We start from the raw sequence: 19,608 nt of genomic DNA, 5'->3' as shown, positions 1-19,608 counted from the left end.
CTTGCTGCCGGCGCCGTCGGCCTCCCAATCCCCGAGGTCGAGGAACACCAGCGCCTGCTTCTTGCCAGCTGCGGGCGCGGGGAGGCGACGGGGCAGCTCCGCGACGCCCCGTTCCTGCATCGACGCCAGCATGCGCCGCGCCACCAGGCCCTTGCTCACGCCCTGCAGCAAGGAAACAAAATGATTTCTTTCCCCTTGTGAGTTTGATTGCCAATGCCTCGATTATTTGTGCCATGAACATGCATGTCGATGAGATGAAGATGATTTTTGAAGAACGAGGGTCACCTGCCGTTCACTTCGACAGAGTGAGGGGTGGTCTTGACGGACACGGGCTCATTCGCGAGCACGCTCTCGAGGTGGTCGACGAGCTCCTTGGCCTGGCAGGAGCCGAAGTCAGGGTCCGCGTCCTCGTAGTTCCAGACGAGGATCGTCTCCCTGTCCTCGATGGTTGATCCGTCCGTCGTCTCCCTGTAGAGGCACATCACCGGCTCTGCGATCTGCTTCCAGCTGCAATCGGCAACAGCGATGCAGGTCTGCCACTCTGCGTCCCTCCTACACCTTTATTCAGCAAAATAGAGATTCAGAGACTCTATATGTAGATAGCTGAATTATATTCAGAGTACTTCTGCACTTTTGTAAATAATTTCTATATGTAGTAGTATAGTACCATACTAATTCCCTTGGAACAGAACGAGGAAGGAGCCCCCCCCGCGTCGCCCCTCCCTGGCGACTCGGGGGCGACACCGCGCCACCGCTTCCCGACCTCACCTCGCTGCCTCCGGTGGCCGCTGCCGCCGCCGGCGGCCAAGCCGAAGCCGGCTCCGCTTGCCTCCTCCTTCCTTCCCCCCTCTCTCTCCTTCCCCTGCCTCCAAACCTTGGTCGCCATCCGGCCCCGCCCCTCGCCGTCGGCGGCCGGATCCGGCCTCCCCTTCGCCGGATCTACCCCCACCATGGCCGGATCTGCTCGTGGCCTCCCTCCCCCGGCGGGTGTCGTGGGGTCCCGGCGCGCTCCGGCTGGCCTCCGCCGCCGCTGGGCACGGCCGCGTGCAGCCCTGCTGCGCATCGCCATCCCCGGCTGCCGTCGCCCCTCGTCGGTGTTAGCCGAGGGGTGGCCGCCCCTGGCCGGGCGTCGCATCCGCCTCCAACTTCGGGTGACCTCGCCGCCGCTGGTGCCACTCGGGGGCCGTGGCCTCCGCTACTCGCCTCGGGTGGCCGCATCGCGTGCGCCTTCGTCCGCCTGGCCGCCCCTTCCCGGCATCGTGCTGTGGCCTCCGGGCCCTGGGATCCCCTTCCTGTGGCTGCGGGTTGGGGGTTAGGGCTCCTTCCCTTGGCCGCTGCCCATGGTCGCTGTGGGTCATGGGGGTGCCGCTGCCAGTTGGGGCGTCATCCATTGTCGCTGCCGTCGGTTGACGCTCGTGGCGAGCAGACTTCGTCTCGTTCCCAGGAACTTCGAGCGAAAGCTCTGTCCAGTGCTGTGCTGGACCAGCAATGACGGCGCTTGCGGGCGTCGTTCCCCTCCCTGGAGGCGTTGTTGTGATGTCTTGGGAGACGTCGTCCTTCTGCCTCGTCACTGCGGTATCGTCTTCCTTTCGACGCTGCTTGTGGTGGGTCGTCGTCGCTGGGGTGGGTGCTCTGGGGTGGAGCTCAGGTGAAAGCCTATGCCTGTTTGCAGGCCGATGATGGCGACGCCTTCGGGTGCCGTTTTCCTTCTTGGAGGCATCATTCGTTCGCTCCATTCCCCCGCCGTGCCCCCTATGGCTGGTCGCCTGATCGGTGGTTCATCCTGTATACCTGCCTCGCTCCGTTTTTTGCACTGTCGCCCTGGAAGTCTAGGTCGTGGCGGATGCTTTGCCGCCCTGTTACGATGTCTGCTTTTACTTGCAGATGGTGGTTCGTTGGCCCTGGCGGATGCGTTGCCGCCGTGTTCGTGTTGCTTGGTGGATGCTTTGCCACCTGTGGTTACTTCGAGCTTGGCGGATGCTTTGCCGCCGTTTCTACTCTGGCGGATACTTTGCCGCCGTGGTTGTGCTTTTCGGTGGATGCTTTGCCACCGTCTCCTGCTTCGTGGTTGCGACAGTACTTTGTGCAGGTCTTGCTCTTCGGGTGGCCATTGTTCGGGCGTCTTGCTTGGAGGGTCCTCCCCTTTCGTGCTTCTTCTGTTGTCCACGGCTGCAGAAGGACCAGATGTTGACGCACAAGGACCATAGAGGAATACGGGAGCAGAACTTCTGACAATTCATCCCTTCAGAAATCAGAAGTTTGGATACATTGAACCTGAAAATTTGCATTGGATGTTTATCAATGTACCTAAACTGACTTGGGAGGAGTCGGTTAAGAGAGACCTTAAAGATTGGGATATCTCTGAGGAGTTAGCTTTGGATAGGAGCGTTTGGAGACTAGTTATCAACGTGCCTGAACCATGACCTTTGTGTCTTTTGGGTTTCATCTCTAACCTACCCCAATTCGCTTGGGACAAAAGGCTATGTTGTTGTTGTTGTTTATCAATGTACCTGAAAAATCATGTGAGATTAAGTGCAGCATAAATAGCCTAGTGCAGGAGTCACACTTTCGTATGCAACTTTGCTCCATTGTATGACCAGAATGTGATGTGTCCTTAATATATATCAGCATATCGTGAAATATATTGAGATAAATGAGTTATGCCTTGGATTCCTAACACCTAATCTGTATGTTATTTGATTTATCAGCATATCAGCATTTCTGTATGTTATAAATGAGATAAATGAGTTATTCTAGCTGTTAGTATCACAGTTATACCTTTGGAGCCTTTTCAAGATCATTGAAGGGCAAGTAGTTGTCACCAAATTTCGCTCCAACAATCTGATACAGTTGAAGAAAAGCAGAACACTATTGCCTTCGACAAGAAAAGAATATAGCTCCCATCTAGGATCACATTTGGCAGTAGTCACTGGTATAAATAGATTACTGATGATAATAGTGACCAAAGGACCAGACTGGCAAGTATCAGAAAAGAACAGAACGAAATTTGCAGTAGAAATGCACAGAAATATGACCAAAGGACCTATGGTTTACAGAACTGAATGTTTTTTTTACTTGCACACCTGATTACCTCTGCAGAGTTCAGTAAGGTTCAGGATTACCTGATTACCAAACATAAAATGCTGAACCTTACTGATGCTGTCATCTATGCAATCTGTACAGTTTTCAGAACAAGCTGTGACTATGCATGTATCCATGGCAACCTGGCTATGCAACATGATCAGTTTTGTTTTTAGCGCCAAAGTGCATTTAATTATGTTCAGGTGTTACATTGTGCTAGCATCATTTTAATGGTGATGTTGCAAAATACTTCTGTAATCAATCATAAATGGCGTCCAATCATCTGAGAAATATATGACCAAAAGCCATACAATCATCTGAGAAATAAATGATGTAATTCAGCGAATCAATCAATTGACAATGGTATACAGTTCTGGAGGAGCCGAGCATCTGCAGGAATAATTGTAACAGCTTTTTACAGGCCTCACAAGGGCAAGCACTTTATTAATTTGAGTAGTGTGCAACACTGTGGCTTGAATATTTCATACATCATGCGTCAGAAAAGAACATTGAGTGACTAATAAACAAGTGACTAATAAACAAAGGAGCTGAAGATCCTTCTTGTCCATCACAAGTTCACAATTCATGCCTTGTTCACAGTCAGATCCTTTTGCTTGCCCTTGTTCCACAGGTTATAAAGCACCATGTTACAGTCAGGATCAAATGCACAAACACTTGCAGATGTGCCTGAAACAGAACAGTAACACTTTAAGACCAAAATTCCAAAACCATACATGCTGACAAGCTACAGAAATAACAGCTACAGAAATTTTATAAAACCAGACATAAGTCAGCAAGAAATTTTATATAATAGTGGAACATAATGCAAGAATCAGAAAACTTTTGTAAGAAAATAAATACATATCAACTGCAGTAGGGTCAATAAGAAACTTGTATATAATAGCACAAGCCACAATCTGAAGCAATCAGAATATAATAGCAAGCTTTTTGATAACAGTGACACGATTTCCTGAAACTGGGCAAGACAAACTTTCATGTGATCTTTGATGCGGACGGGACAGCAAAGAAAACAAAGACAGGAATTGCTCAGCTAATGACACAGTTAAGACCTGACTGTCAACATAAGAGTTGTCATTCTTATTTCTTGTTGCGGCAAATAGGTTTCGATGGAAAAGAAAAACAATGGAACAGGAATCTTTTAGACATGCATGACTCCTGATGGTGTGTTGCTATTCATGCTTAATGGTGGTCCTTCTTCTCAAACATGCCATCAGGTCCTGCATTACATAATTACATGATGCATCAGAAATTGAAAAGCATATTCAATAACATGAAGTGTTCTGACTCCAACACTTGTCTAAAATCATAATTACATTTCCTGTTCGCAGCTAAGTTGTAAGTTAAAGAGCTCTTTGCTCTTTGGATTTCAGCATTGTCGAAGGACTGGACCACCTTCACACAGCTTCGCAGAACCCAATTATTCACGGCAATCTCAAAACAAACAACATTATGCTTGACGCCGATTTCCAGCCTGGGATATCAGATTTTGGCCTCTACCTCCTTCTGAATCCTGCTGCCGCACAAGAGATGCTTGAGACCTCTGCAATGCAGGGGTACAGGGGTACTCGGCAGCTAAGAAAAAAAACTCAATTTATTGTATATTCTCCAGTAAAAACTCAATCCATTTGTCTAGCATTAGTAGCTTTGCTTAAAATAAAAATCAGTAGGTTTGCTTGGCCTCCAGATCCAAGAAAACGTGCTAGTTGTTCAGTTTAAATGGAAGGGACGGAGGCAAGCGAGCTCACTCACTCACCGGGCAGCGGCACGACGATGATGTCCCCGGCGGCGACGTCGGCGGTGGTAGGGAGGCGTCCGTGGGTCGGCGCGGACGGCGAGCGGCGATGGGACAACGAGAGGGCGGCCGCCCGCGTCGCGCCCCCCACCCCCGCTTCCTACTCCTCCTGGCGCGAGTGCCGCGGCGACGGGACGACGAGCTGGCGGCGGTGGGGGTGGCGGGCGCCGGCGGCGCGGGGTGGGAACAGCGACTGGGAGAGGTGGGTGGGGTGCTGAGCGAATGACAGGTGGGGCCCATTTGTCAGTCGAAAAAAATAGAAGCCCAATTTATTCGGTCTGCTGGAGTGAAGGTCCATATTTGGATGAGTAAAATTTAGAAGTGGGCTTTTAAATGGACTTTTGCTCACTCAATTTTAGCAGCCCTACTGGAGTTGCTCTTAGAGTTTACTTCAACCATTACTAGAGAGATAACTGTAGCAACATTTGCCATGCATTAGAGTTTACTTCAACAGTTACCAGAGGCTAATCACAAGTTCACAGCACCCTTTTCTCATTTTTGGTGATATATGCTGCTTCTGACTTCCTGCATTCCATTCTTAGCACTCATCCAGATCTCAGGAAAAGTAGTTGGCATGCGCGCATGTTCGGCCAAGTGTATGAACGCAGGCGCCGTGGCTAAAGACTACAAGGGTGTACACGTCCGGATGAGTAGATCATGTGCGTGTGTTTGAATATTCAGTGTTGAGTCAGTTGTGTAATCAAACTAAAACTATCGTATTAGTGAATGAAGCAGTTAAGCTTGGAGATCATTTGGATCTCAGGGCTCCCGCTCCTTTCCTGTAACCGTGCTCCCCTGTTCTTGCTCGACGCCAGCCGCCAGGACGGCGTCGTGTCCTCGCCATCGCCGGGAGCCGAGTCCCCGACCTCCCGTCCACCACAACTATGCTCTACGTCGTGCGCACTCTGACAATCTGGTATCATATATGTCTGGGCCGATCTCGGGCTCTGTGCCCGCCGCCGCGACGGCCGCCGGTGTGCCTGCATCGGGTGTCTCTGCCGCGCCGGCATCCCTGCTGCCTGCGCTGGTGATCGCGGCCTCATCGTCCGCCCCGCTGCCGCATCCGTCTCATGTCGCCACCACCGCTCCACCGACAACCGCCAATTCCGCCGCCGCCCTAGAAAGCCTCACGATGGCGATCTTCGGTCTCTAGCGTCAAATGGGGCAATTTGCCATCCGTTTGACCGACATCGAGCGACGATCACCGTCCCTAGGCGAATCCCATCTGCAATCGCTTGGTGTTGGTCTGTCCTCCGCTCCCAGGCCGCCACCATCCTGTCTTCCATACGGACTACAAGGATATGGCGGAATCCCTGCGCCGCAGTCCACCCCGTCCATCCTCGTTCATTCCGCCCCAGCCAGCCGACCTGTTCATATCACGCAGATTCCATTTCCCCATTCACCATCTGCCATTCCCCACCTTCCACCCCCCCATCAACCATGAACCACCGGCTGAGCACGAGGATGAACTCGGTGTACTGAGGTATCACAAGCTATCCTTTCCTACTTATGATGGAAAAGAAGATCCCCTTGGCTGGCTCAACAAGTGTGACCACTTCTTCCGAGCACAGCGAATTCGCGAGGCTGACAAGGTGTGGCTTGCTTCGTTCCACATGACTGGCGTCACTCAGCATTGGTATTACATGCTCGAGCAGGATGTCGGCGACATCAACGCCATCCACTGGCCTCTGTTCTGCTCCTTGTGCCAGCAGCGTTTTGGGCCGCCCCTTGGCACAAACCATCTATCTGATCTCGCTCGTCTCCAATTTCGTGGCTCCGTCACTGATTACCAAGAGGCGTTCCAAGCTCGTATGGCTCATGCTGGTTACTTATCCCCTGAGCAGCAAGTTCAACTATTTACAGGTGGACTACCAGACCCGATTCGGACTGATGTAGAGCCTCAGGTTCTGGCCGATCTGCTGCGTGCCATGTCATTGGCACGCGCTTATGAACGTCGCGCAGTGGCCATTTCAGCCCTGCCACCACGTTCCGCTCGACCTCCACCTCGGACAGGCCAGACCTCTACCACGACATCGTCTGCGCCTTCTACCTTGTCTCTTGGTTCTACACCAACTCCATCACCTCGGCCATTCAAGAAATTATCGCCTCAAGAAATGGCTGAGCGCCGGCGCCAAGGGCTCTGCTATAATTGTGATGAGCCATATGTTCGCGGTCACAAGTGTCCAAAGTTGTTCTACTTAGAAGTGACTGATTTTGATGATGTAGACGATTCTGAGCAACCAATTGCAGAAGAACCAGAGGATCATCCTCCTCTCATCTCCTTACATGCCATTGCTGGACTGACAACAAACGACACCATGAAAGTGAATGTCAAGATAGGAGAATCGGTCCTCTGTGCCCTGCTCGATTCTGGTTCATCATCTAACTTCATCAGCCTTGAAGCAGCAGAGAACATTGGATTACACCTTCATGACAGTAAGGGGGCTAGTGTCATCGTTGCTAATGGTGACCGAGTAGCATGTCGTGGTCTTGCTCGTGATGTTGCTACTCGCATTGGGTCTGAATTCTTTGCAATCGAATGCTATACAATTCCCCTGGATTGCTTTGACATGGTACTGGGTATTTCTTTCCTCAAGACATTGGGGCCCATTCTTTGGAATTTCGATGAATTATGCATGTCCTTCTGGCATCGGGGTCATCGAGTGATATGGAGAGGCATTGGATCACCACAAAGGGAACTCCTACCACCTCACCAGCTTCACACAATATCCACATCCGACAAGCCTCTTCTGGATACACTCCTAAACTCTTTTCAAGATGTCCTTGATCCACCTATAGGATTACCCTCAGCACGTGAATGTGACCACCGCATTCACCTGCTTCCACAAACAGTACCAGTAGCTGTCCGGCCATACCGATACCCACACCTGCAAAAGGATGAATTAGAGCTCCAATGCAAAACTATGCTGGAACAAGGCATAATTCGCTCTAGTACTCCTTTCTCAGCTCCTGTCCTGTCCTGTCCTACTTGTCTCGAAAGACGCAGGAGAACTGCGCTTCATCAAAAAACAGGATGGTTCATGGCGCTTTTGTGTTGATTATAGAGCCCTGAATGAGCAAACAGTCAAGGACAAGTTCCCAATTCCTATAGTGGAGAAATTAATTGATGAATTACATGGAGCACGTTTCTTCACAAAATTAGACCTCCGGGCTGGATACCATCAAGTTCGAGTGCACCCTGATGATATTGAGAAAACAGCATTTCGCACTCACCATGGCCATTTTGAATTTCTGGTTATGCCCTTTGGTTTAACAAACGTGCCAGCTACATTCCAAAGTCTTATGAACTTGGTGCTTCATCCATTCCTTCTCAAGTGTGTCCTGGTTTTCTTCGATGACATCTTGATTTATAGCAAATCTTGGTCAGAACACTTGCAGCATTTGCGAGCTGTCTTTACTGTCCTACGTCAACACAAGCTTCAAGTCAAGAAATCCATGTGCTCCTTTGCATCTCCTTCTGTTCATTACTTGGGCCACGAAATCTCAGCTGCAGGTGTATCCATGGATGTAGACAAAGTTCAGGCAGTTCGCTCTTGGCCACAACCAAACTCAGTCCGGGCTCTACGAGGTTTTCTTGGTCTTGCAGGCTACTATAGACGATTTATTAAGGATTATGGAGTCACAGCTACCCCTCTCACCCAATTACTTAAGAAAGATCAGTTTCATTGGTCAGAGGCAGCAGAAAACTCCTTCACAGCACTCAAAAGTGCGCTGTCTTCAGCACCTGTTCTTCACCTTCCAGATTTTGCCAAACCGTTCTTAGTGGACTGTGATGCCTCCGGATCAGGATTCGGTGCTGTGTTACATCAGGGTGATGGACCATTAGCATTTTTCAGCAAACCTTTTGCAGCTCGCCATCTCAAACTTGTAGCATATGAACGAGAATTAATTGGTCTTGTCCAAGCAGTACGCCACTGGAGACCCTATATGTGGGGGAGAAAATTTGTTGTGCGCACCGATCACTATGCTCTCAAATTTTATGCTAGATCAAAGACTGTCTACTGTACCACAACACCAGTGGATCAATAAATTATTTGGGTTTGATTTCTCAGTGGAATATCATCCTGGTCGACTCAATACGGTGGCTGATGCACCCTCTCGTCGCGATCAGGAAGACAACCACTGCAACACCCTGTCCACACCCTCCTTTGCCTTCTGCGATGAGCTTCGTCGTGAGATCAATGCAGATCCTTCACTGCAACATTTAAGGGATAACATCACTGCCATCCGGGGTGATCAATGGCATTCATAACTGTTGGAGTATATTGAGCCCATGTGTATAGAGGCCCATCTAGAGGCCCATGTATAGGTTCTATATATACCCACCCATCTAGGGTTGGAGGAATACACAAATTATTCCCGTTATTATGGTATCATTAGCTTAGGTTTTCCACCTCTCCTCTATTCCAGCCGCCAGGGAGCCGGCTCCCCTGTTGCGCCGCCGCCGCCGGCCAGCATGGCCGGCCTCCGGCTCCTCCTCCTCCTCTCCTCTCCGACTTCCCCTCCCTCTCTTCCCTTCCTTCCCCCCTCTCTGCGCCGGCGCCATGGCCAGCCCGGCTCGCCGCCTCCCTGGCCCTGCTCGATCCCGAGCAGGGCAGGGCCGCCGCCGCCGGCAGGGGCCTGGGGGCCGCCGGATCCGCCGCCCCCGAGGCCTCCACCGCCGGATCCGCTGCTGGAGCAGCCGCCGTCCTCCCCTCCTCTGCTCCACCGCCGCAGCATGGAGCCGCTGCCTGGAGCCGCGCCGTAGCCGCCTGGGGCCGCCCTGCCGCCGCACTGGCCGCCCAGGCTGGCCCTGGCGTGGGCGCAGGCGCGGGAGGGGCCCAGGCCGGGGTTGCAGCAGCTGCCCAGGTTGTGCCCGGCCCTGGTGCAGGCGCGGGTGGACCTGCAGCCGCCGCCGCCGCCCAAATCGGGCATGCCGCCACTGCAGCAGCCGCCCAGGCCGTCTCTGGCATAGGCGCGGGCGCGGGTGGGCCCGCCGCCACCGCCGCCACAGCTCAGGACGTCCCGGGCGCGGGTGATGCCACCGCTGCCGCCCACCGAGCTGCGGTCGCTGCCGTCAAACAGCACGCAGCCGCCACGGCCGCCGCCGATCCCACGTGGCCCGAGCTAGGGATGCCTCCCATGGATGCGCCACTCTCTGCCGCCGCCTTCCGTGGTCAGCAGGCCGACGCCGCTCTCGCTGCGGCACTCCTCGCCGCCAAGTCGGAGGCTTCGGCGGCCCAGGAGCGGGTCCGCGTGGCTGCCCTTGCCTGGGAGCGCGAGCGCGCCACGGCCGACGCCCTCGCCCTCCGGGTCGCCGAGGCGGAGCGCTTCCTCCGCTTCTCCTCCGGCCAGCCCGTTGACCTCGAGCACGGCACCTCCTCCTCCCACTAGGCCCCGCCCGCTGGATCTGGAGCTCGGTACGACCCGACTGACCCCATGGTCGCCCAGCTCCACCTCCAGGCGACCGGCGTCCAGAACATCAGGGCTCTGGTCTCCGTCCTCCTCGACCCCGCGTCCTCCTCCTACAGCCGCTGGCGGGACCAGGTCCTCCTCACCCTCCGCCGCTACGCCCTCGACGACCACATCCTCGTCGACTCGCCGATCGAGGTGCGTGACGTGACGTGGCTGCGCCTCGACATCGTCGCCCTATCCTGGATCTTCGGGACCACCTCCCTGGATCTTCAGGACCTCGTCAGGACACACGGCGGCACCGCGCGGCAGGCCTGGGTGACGCTCGAGGGGCAGTTCCTCGGCAACGCCGAGTACCGCGCTCTCCAGCTCGACGCCACCTTCCGCACCTTCGTGCAGGGGGGGCCTCTCCGTCGGTGAGTACTGCCGGCGGATGAAGAGCATGGCCGATGCTCTTCATGACCTCGGGGATCCAGTGTCCGATCGGGTCTTGGTGCTCAATGTCCTACGGGGACTTAGCAGCACCTACGACCACCTGAAGGGCTGGATCGCCCGCCAGAGGCCCTTCCCCACCTTCCTGCAGGTCCGGGACGACCTCGCCCTCGAGGAGATCACCAGGGGTCTCGCGCCCGGATCGTCCTCGCTCACCCCCGCCGCGCTCGTTGCTACTCCACCGGCCTCCTCCGCTGCTCCTGCCACCTCCCTCCTTGGTGCTGCTCCCACCGGGCAGACCGGAGGAGGGGGGGCCGTGGACGTCGCCGGCGACGGGGTGGTTGTGGTGGTGGTACTGGTGGCCCTACTTCTGGGAGCACCGGTACTGGTGGGGGCCATCGGGGCGCGCCGCCACCGGCTCCGGCTCCCGCTCCTGCCCCTACCGCTAGAGGTACGCCCTGGCCATCCTTCAGCAACCCATGGTCAGGGCGCATCTCGATGTGGCCGTTCTATGGTCCGGGAGGAGGGCACCGTCTTCAGCTCCAACCGGCGGCCATGTTCATTGGCGCTGCTCCACTCTTCGCGCCGTCCTGGACCCCGCCCGCTTAGCCCAGCCAGCAGCCGACCTGGCCTGGGGGGTGGGACCAGGCCGCTCTGGCGCAGTCCTTCAGCACCATGGGTGTAACACCCGGTTTATAAAAGAATATAAACCGAGCAATCATATACGTGCCAGGATCAAGTCACACGTATATACAACAGAATGAACAGTATATCACAGCACATATCACGAATAAGACATAATAAATCGAAATACGAATGTTATTTATTACATAAATGAAAAAAATGTCTGATACAGCGGAAGCGAAGTACAAATACGGTAAAACTCTCCGAAGCTGAAGCAGGGCAGCCACAGGGACGTCGACTGGGAGACGAACGCCTAGAAGTCCTCGTAGTCCTGGTAGCGCTGGACGAACTCCCTCGTGTCGGCATGAACTGAGCAGCAGTAGCGTAGCCAAGAGGAAAAAAGTAGAGAAGAGGCAAGGGTGAGTACACAACTTGTACTCAACAAGTATTACACAAACTATGAGGCTCTAAGGTTGGCTGACTCAACTGCATTAGCTTTTAAGTCTTGGCAAAATTTTATTAAGGCTAATTACTACAAGTTGATGAATTACCATTAACCCAGTTACATAGTAATTAGTCAAATTTAATCATGTTACTACTGAGAACCAAACCAAAACCAAGCCACCAAGGTAACCCCGAGAGGCACCTCCCTCGTCGGAAGGAGACAACCCCACTAATCAAAAGGAGGATCTGGGCCGCTCATAACCGTGAGCACGGCTAGTATACCAGTTTTACACTCTGCAGAGATTGCACATCTTTACCCACAAGTCGTGAGCTACGCTAGGGGTTCATCACACTTCCTTAGGTGAGATGACTAGCGACTCACTACGAGGCCGTTACAAAGAATCTCGTTGGTAAGGCGTAACCGTGAGAGTTAGGTCAGCGACGATCGGGCCCACCTCCGGGGGTACAAGCACAGGAGCGCAATCCAAGCACAGACCAAGCCGGAGGAGCAGGGACCATTGAAGCTTACTACTCTTGCCCCGCAGGTAAGTTACTCCAAACCAAAAAGACCTAATTAGTAAGCCAAGTCTATCCCATTCTAGCCTTGTGGTAGCGCTGTTGTCCCAGGTTGTCGCTCTATGAACCGGTCCTTATGGAGAGTGGCCAACCAAGCACTAAGCACCGTGCTGGCCCCCTAAACCATGTTTCTACAAAAACATCTTTTAACGAGACGTGAGCCACTCATCCACACAGAGGGCCACTCTCAGAATTAAGTTCAAGTAAACCATTAATCAATTTAATTAAAAAGGACCAGAGTGTGTTATGGCACAGCAACCTAGCACAACTAACCAAAATGCAACCCAAAGGTATATATAAAGGATATAAAGTGGCTAGGAAATCCTTATAGGCATACAAGTATTAAAATGCAGTATGAAAATGTATTTAAACGTGATAGGTTGTTCATGTTACACTTGCCTTCCTCGTACTGCTCCTGCTGCTGCTCAAAATGCTCGGAAGACGGCTGCTCCTGGTACTGGTACTGGGGCTCCTCAGATGGATCAACGTCTACTCACGAACACATAGCCAAAACAAAGCACAATAATAAGCATGCAAGCAAACACTAACAAAAACTAGGAATCAGTACATCAATACATAAAAAGAGCAAGAAAACTAAGCCTAAACTATTCTACTCGTTACAACGATCGCGTGGATATAAAGAACGCTTAAAACGGAGCTAAAACGCATTTTCTAGGCTAAAAACAAGTTCTAGGGGCTTATTTGTAAGAAAACTGAAGTTCCAGGGGGTTTTCTGCAAAAATCGAGGGCTAAAACGTAATTAAACTAAAGCTTCAGGGTCTAACTCGCAAAAATGCAAGGGCTGGACGGTGGGTTTGATTTCTGGAAAGCTCAGGGGGGTCGGTGCAAGATTCTGGGCCTGGTTTGAAATATTTTAACACTGAGTAGGACTGCGGGTTAATTTCTAATAAACCAAGGGGCTCTTTAACAAAAGAACCAGGGCGAACCGTTACATTTGGATCTCGATCGTAGGATTCAGATCTGGCGGTTTGGATCTAATGGGATCTGGATCTAATCTAGTGCGTCCTTTGTGGATCGGGCGGCTGGGGTTCAACCCGCGCGGGGAAGCGGCGGCGCGCTACCGCCGGCGAGGAATCCCGCGGCGGTGCGCAGGGGAACCCGCCGGAGAAGGTCAAACCGGTGTTTCTAGGCACGGTTTGGACCGTGGCTTGGCCGTGGCGCACGTGCGCGATATGGGTGACGCACTGGTGGCCTTGGCGGGGCTAAAGGAGGTCCGTGGCGGTGCTGGCTCTGCGGCGGCGGGTCGGCGCGGCGAAGTGCACCGGCGAGCGGCGTTCTGCGGGGCTCCGGGGCTACGATCTAAATGGACTAACGCAAACGGAGGCGTGGGGCTCTAGAGTGCTCACCGAGACTTGGCAAGGTCGGAGTTGAGGCGCTGGTGGGTCGGCGTGAAGTCCAGCGGCGGAAGGGTGCGGCGGATCCCGTGGAGCGGCCGTAGGGGTGCGGCTCCCGGCGTCCTGGTCCCGCGTACAGGTGCGCTGTCGGCTGCGGAGGCGAACCTGGGGTCAGAGGGGTCAGAACATCACCGGAGGTGTTGGATTGAGGCGGCGCAGGGGCTCACCGGCGTGGAGGTCGCGGCGGCGCTCCGCTCCGAGCAGTGGCAAGGCGGCGGCTAGGGTTGGCGCGGTGGATTGTGGGTGGATGGGGGTGCAGGGGGGCCGTGGGGGTCCCTATTTATAGGGCGGCGGCCCAACATAGGCGTGCGTGCCCGGGCGGGGATTCACGGCGAGATTCCCGGCCGGGAGTTGCGCTGCGCGGGGAAGACGGTTCTGGCAAGCGGGGCCCACGGGTCAGCGGCGGGGCGCACTGCGAGCGGGCTGAGCGGGCGACGCGGGCGACGCGCGGGTGCGCTGACGTGCGGGCCCAGGCGGTTAGTCGGGGCGGGGAGCGCGTGCGGGCCGAGCGGTCAGGGAGGAAGCGGCGCTGGCTCGCTGTGCCTGGTGACGCGGAAGCGGAAAACGCTGGCGAGAGCGTGGGCCGCGGGGGGGGGGGGGGGGGGCTGGCTGGGTCGAGCTGAGTGCGGTGGGCCGTCACAGGGAAAGGGAGAGGGGAGAGGGGTCCGGGCCTGGGTTTGGTTTGGGCCGGGATCTGGGGTTTAGCTGGGTTTTGGGTTTTGCCTTTTCTATTTCTCCCTCACTTCTATTTCTAATCCTAATTCAAACTCAAAGCAAATGAATTCAAATTTAAATTTGAATTCACACAAGCACTCAACAAATAAAACAATGTTCCAGCATGATGCAACAACAAAAATTAAACCTATGATAAATTTTAATTACTTATAGAACAAAAATTTAGATTAAATGCAAGTCTAACTCAATAAACCTTAGAAATTTAAATAAAGCCAATTAAATTTATTAATAAATGCTAGAATTTAAATTAGGGTGTTACATATCCTACCCCCTTAAAGAAATCTCGTCCTCGAGATTTAGCTGGGCTGGCTAGCAAAGAGATCTGGATAGGTCTTCCTCAACTCATCTTCTCGCTCCCATGTAGCCTCAGCTTCACTGTGATGACTCCACTGAACTCTGCACATCTTGATGCGCTTGTTCCGAGTAACCCTCTCTGATGTCTCTAGAATCTTCACCGGATGCTCAGTATAAGTCAGATCTTCCTGCACATCGACTCCATCCAGGGGTGCCTGCTCCTCGGGTACCCGCAGACACCTCTTCATCTAAGATATATGGAAGACATCATGAACTCCTGAGAGGCTGAGAGGTAATTCCAGGCGATAAGCAACTTCGCCTTTCCGCTCTAGCACCTTGAATGGCCCCACATAACGAGGTGCTAACTTCCCTTTGACATTGAATCTGCGGATTCCTCTCATCGGAGACACCTTCAGATACACATAATCACCAACACTGAAAGTCAGGTCTCTCCGTTTGCCATCTGCATAGCTCTTTTGCCTGCTCTGTGCAATCCTCAGATTTTCTCGCACAGCCTGAACCATCTGCTCTGCATCATCTATGATCTCAGGGCCAAAGAGCTGCTTCTCACCAATCTGATCCCAATAGAGAGGAGTCCTGCACTTTCTGCCATACAATGCCTCGAAGGGAGACTTCTTCAGACTGGCCTGATAGCTGTTGTTATATGAGAACTCAGCATAAGACAGGCACTTATCCCAACTAGTACCGTACTGAATGGCACAAGCTCTCAGCATATCCTCCAACACTTGGTTGGTCCTCTCTGTCTGCCCATCTGTCTGAGGGTGATGAGCCATACTGAAACGCAGCTTCGTATCCAATGAGTCATGGAGCTGCTCCCAGATTCGAGAAGTGAACTGAGACCCTCTGTCAGATATGATCTTCTTGGGCACACCATGCAAGCAGACAATCCGAGAGATGTACAACTCTGCAAGTCTAGCACCGGAGTAAGTAGTGTTCACTGGAATGAAGTGAGCAACCTTCGTCAATCGATCCACTACTACCCAAATAGAGTTGTACCCTTTCTGAGTACGAGGCAACCCAACAATGAAGTCCATAGTGATTTCCTCCCATTTCCACTCTGGAATCTTCAAAGGCTGTAACAGACCTGCTGGCCTCTGATGCTCAGCCTTGACACGCTGACAGGTGTCACAAATAGCCACGTACTCTGCCACTGAACGCTTCATCCCATACCACCAGAAACGTTCCTTCAGATCATAGTACATCTTCGTGCTGTCCGGATGAATAGAGTATGCTGTATCATGGGCCTCACTCAGAATCAACTTCCGGAGATCATGCACATCAGGTACGCAGATCCGGTTCTTGTACCACAAAGTACCCTGATCATCCTCTCTGAAATGAGGAGCCTTGCCTTTCTTGAGCAACTCACGAATCTCCTGCAGCTTCTCATCATCTTTCTGATGCTGCCTGATCTCTGACTCTAGAGTCGGTACTGCCTCAAACGCTGCACTCGAAGTATGATGCAAGAAGCCCAGACTCAACTGCTCGAACTCCTCGCATAACTCTGCAGGCATCTGGAAAGCCACGGCCATGTTGACATAACTTCTTCTGCTCAGAGCATCTGCTACAACATTGGCCTTGCCCGGATGATAGTGAATCTCCAGATCATAATCCTTGACCAACTCTAGCCATCTTCTCTGCCGCATGTTCAGCTCATTCTGCGTGAAAATATACTTGAGGCTCTTGTGATCAGTGTAGATATCACACCGCTGCCCATACAAGTAATGCCTCCAAATCTTCAGAGCATGCACAACTGCGGCTAACTCAAGATCATGTGTGGGATAATTCAGCTCATGCCGACGTAACTGCCGTGAAGCATAAGCAATCACTCTGCCCTCCTGCATCAGAACACACCCAAGACCATCCTTCGAAGCATCACAGTACACCGTGAACCTCTTCGTCTGGTCTGGCAGAGTCAGGACTGGCGCCGTAGTCAACCTCTTTTTCAGCTCATCAAAGGCCATCTGACGCTCATCAGTCCATACAAAAGCCACATTCTTCTCCAGCAAAGAAGTCAAAGGATGGTTTGACCTTGAAACACCGGTTTGACCTTCTCCGGCAGGTTCCCCTGCGCGCCGCCGCGGGATTCCTCGCCGGCGGTAGCGCGTCGCCGCTTCCCCGCGCGGGTTGAACCCCAGCCGCCCGATCCACAAAGGACGCACTAGATTAGATCCAGATCCCAATAGATCCAAACCGCCAGATCTGAATCCTACGATCGAGATCCAAACCTAACGGTTCACCCTGGTTCTTTTGTTAAAGAGCCCCTCGGTTTATTAGAAATTAACCCGCAGTCCTACTCAGTGTTAAAATATTTCAAACCAGGCCCAGAATCTTGCATCGACCCCCCTGAGCTTTCCAGAAATCAAACCCGCCGTCCAGCCCTTGCATTTTTGCGAGTTAGACCCTGAAGCTTTAGTTTAATTATGTTTTAGCCCTCGGTTTTTGCAGAAAACCCCCTGGAACTTCAGTTTTCTTACAAATAAGCCCCTAGAACTTGTTTTTAGCCTAGAAAATGCGTTTTAGCTCCGTTTTAAGCGTTCTTTATATCCACATGATCATTGTAATGAGTAGAACAGTTTAGGCTTAGTTTTTCTTGCTGTTTTTATGTATTGATGTACTGTTTTCTAGTTTTTGTTAGTGTTTGCTTGTATGCTTATTATTGTGCTTTGTTTTGGCTATGTGTTCGTGAGTAGACGTTGATTCATCTGAGGAGCCCCAGTACCAGTACCAGGAGCAGCCGTCTTCCGAGCATTTTGAGCAGCAGCAGGAGCAGTACGAGGAAGGCAAGTGTAACATGAACAACCTATCACGTTTAAATACATTTTCATACTGCATTTTAATACTGTATGCCTATAAGGATTTCCTAGCCACTTTATATCCTTTATATATACCTTTGGGTTGCATTTTGGTTAGTTGTGCTAGGTTGCTGCGCCATAACACACTCTGGTCCTTTTTAATTAAATTGATTAATGGTTTACTTGAACTTAATTCTGAGAGTGGCCCTCTGTGTGGATGAGTGGCTCACGTCTCGTTAAAAGATGTTTTTGTAGAAACATGGTTTAGGGGGCCAGCACGGTGCTTAGTGCTTGGTTGGCCACTCTCCATAAGGACCGGTTCATAGAGCGACAACCTGGGACAACAACGCTACCACAAGGCTAGAATGGGATAGACTTGGCTTACTAATTAGGTCTTTTTGGTTTGGAGTAACTTACCTGCGGGGCAAGAGTAGTAAGCTTAAATGGTCCCTGCTCCTCTGGCTTGGTCTGTGCTTGGATTGCGCTCCTGTGCTTGTACCCCCGGAGGTGGGCCCCATCGTCGTTGACCTAACTCTCGCGGTTATGCCTTACCAACGAGATTCTTTGTAACGGCCTCGTAGTGAGTCGCTAGTCATCTCACCTAAGGAAGTGTGATGAACCCCTAGCGTAGCTCACGACTTGTGGGTAAAGATGTGCAATCTCTGCAGAGTGTAAAACTGGTATACTAGCCGTGCTCACGGTTATGAGCGGCCCAGATCCTCCTTTTGATTAGTGGGGTTGTCTCCTTCCGACGAGGGAGGTGCCTCTCGGGGTTACCTTGGTGGCTTGGTTTTGGTTTGGTTCTCAGTATTAACATGATTAAATTTGACTAATTACTATGTAACTGGGTTAATGGTAATTCATCAACTTGTAGTAATTAGCCTTAATAAAATTTTGCCAAGACTTAAAAGCTAATGCAGTTGAGTCAGCCAACCTTAGAGCCTCATAGTTTGTGTTATACTTGTTGAGTACAAGTTGTGTACTCACCCTTGCCTCTTCTCTACTTTTTTCCTATTGGCTACGCTACTGCTGCTCAGTTCCTACCGACACGAGGGAGTTCGTCTAGCGCTACCAGGACTACGAGGACTTCTAGGCGTTCGTCTCCCAATCGACGTCCCTGTGGCGCCCTGCTTCAGCTTCGTAGAGTTTTACCGTATTTGTACTTCGCTTCCGCTGTATCAAACATTTTTGTCATTTATGTAATAAATAACATTCGTATTTCGATTTATTATGTCTTATTCGTGATATGTGCTGTGATATACTGTTCATTCTGTTGTATATACGTGTGACTTGATCCTGGCACGTATATGATTGCTCGGTTTATGTTCTTTTATAAACCGGGTGTTACAATGGGACTGACGCCGCCGACTAGCACCGAGTGGTTCGCCGACTCGGGCGCCTCATTCCACACCACTCCCGATGCTGGTATCCTCTCTTCTATCCGACCTCCACACCCCTCTTGTCCTTCATCTATCATGGTTGGTGATGGGTCTTGCCTTCCTGTCACCGCCGTGGGTTCTGCTCCTCGTCTTCTCAATGTTCTTGTTGCTCCTCAAATGGTTCACAACCTTCTTTCTATTCTCCAGTTTACTGCTGACAACTCCTGTTCTATCGAATTTGACTCCTCTGGTCTTACTGTGAAGGATTCGGCTTCCCGGCGTCCGCTCCTCCGATGTGACAGCCCGGGGCCCCTTTACACTCTTCGGCTTCTTGCTTCCGCGGCCTCGCCTTCGGCTTCTTTGTCTTCTGCTTTTGCCGTGACGCCTTCTTCCACCACCTGGCACCACCGGCTTGGTCACCCCGGCCGCGACGTTTTGGCTCAGCTCCGCTGTAGTACCAATGTTCCATGTACTAGGGCTCCTGCTGAGCACCTCTGTCATGCGTGCCAGTTAGGTCATCATGTTAGACTTCCGTTTTCTTCTTCTTCTTCGCATGCTGCGCATGCTTTTGATCTCATTCACTGTGACCT

At 52.2% G+C, this 19,608-nt stretch overlaps 1 protein-coding gene and 2 long non-coding RNA genes across 4 annotated transcripts; 1 reads left to right on the top strand and 2 right to left on the bottom strand.

Annotated features, from left to right (window-relative positions):
• The first annotated feature begins 60 nt into the window (after positions 1 to 60).
• LOC120699201 lies at positions 61 to 2,640 on the top strand. 2 transcript variants are annotated; one of them, XR_005685303.1, is made up of 3 exons: positions 61 to 197; positions 305 to 531; positions 1,885 to 2,640. It is a non-coding gene; the product is annotated as an uncharacterized LOC120699201 (long non-coding RNA). The 2 variants fall into 2 exon arrangements; XR_005685302.1 differs by having other exon boundaries at positions 160 to 531.
• Positions 2,641 to 3,483: 843 nt separating this feature from the next.
• LOC120699208 lies at positions 3,484 to 5,095 on the bottom strand. The gene is made up of 2 exons (XR_005685304.1): positions 4,856 to 5,095; positions 3,484 to 4,674 (listed from the first exon to the last, which is right to left on the bottom strand). It is a non-coding gene; the product is annotated as an uncharacterized LOC120699208 (long non-coding RNA).
• Positions 5,096 to 7,727: 2,632 nt separating this feature from the next.
• On the bottom strand, positions 7,728 to 9,829 carry LOC120653770 (keratin, type II cytoskeletal 1-like). Its single transcript, XM_039931446.1, has 2 exons — positions 9,465 to 9,829; positions 7,728 to 7,782 (listed from the first exon to the last, which is right to left on the bottom strand). Exons 1-2 carry the CDS (start codon positions 9,827 to 9,829, stop codon positions 7,728 to 7,730), a joined length of 420 nt encoding a protein of 139 aa, XP_039787380.1.
• Positions 9,830 to 19,608: the final 9,779 nt, after the last annotated feature.

This window comes from Panicum virgatum, chromosome 1K (assembly GCF_016808335.1).
Source record: "Panicum virgatum strain AP13 chromosome 1K, P.virgatum_v5, whole genome shotgun sequence".
In the NCBI taxonomy this organism is placed as follows: domain Eukaryota; kingdom Viridiplantae; phylum Streptophyta; class Magnoliopsida; order Poales; family Poaceae; genus Panicum; species Panicum virgatum.
Note: the sequence above shows the minus strand (reverse complement) of the source record. Positions and strands in the feature narration are given on the sequence as shown.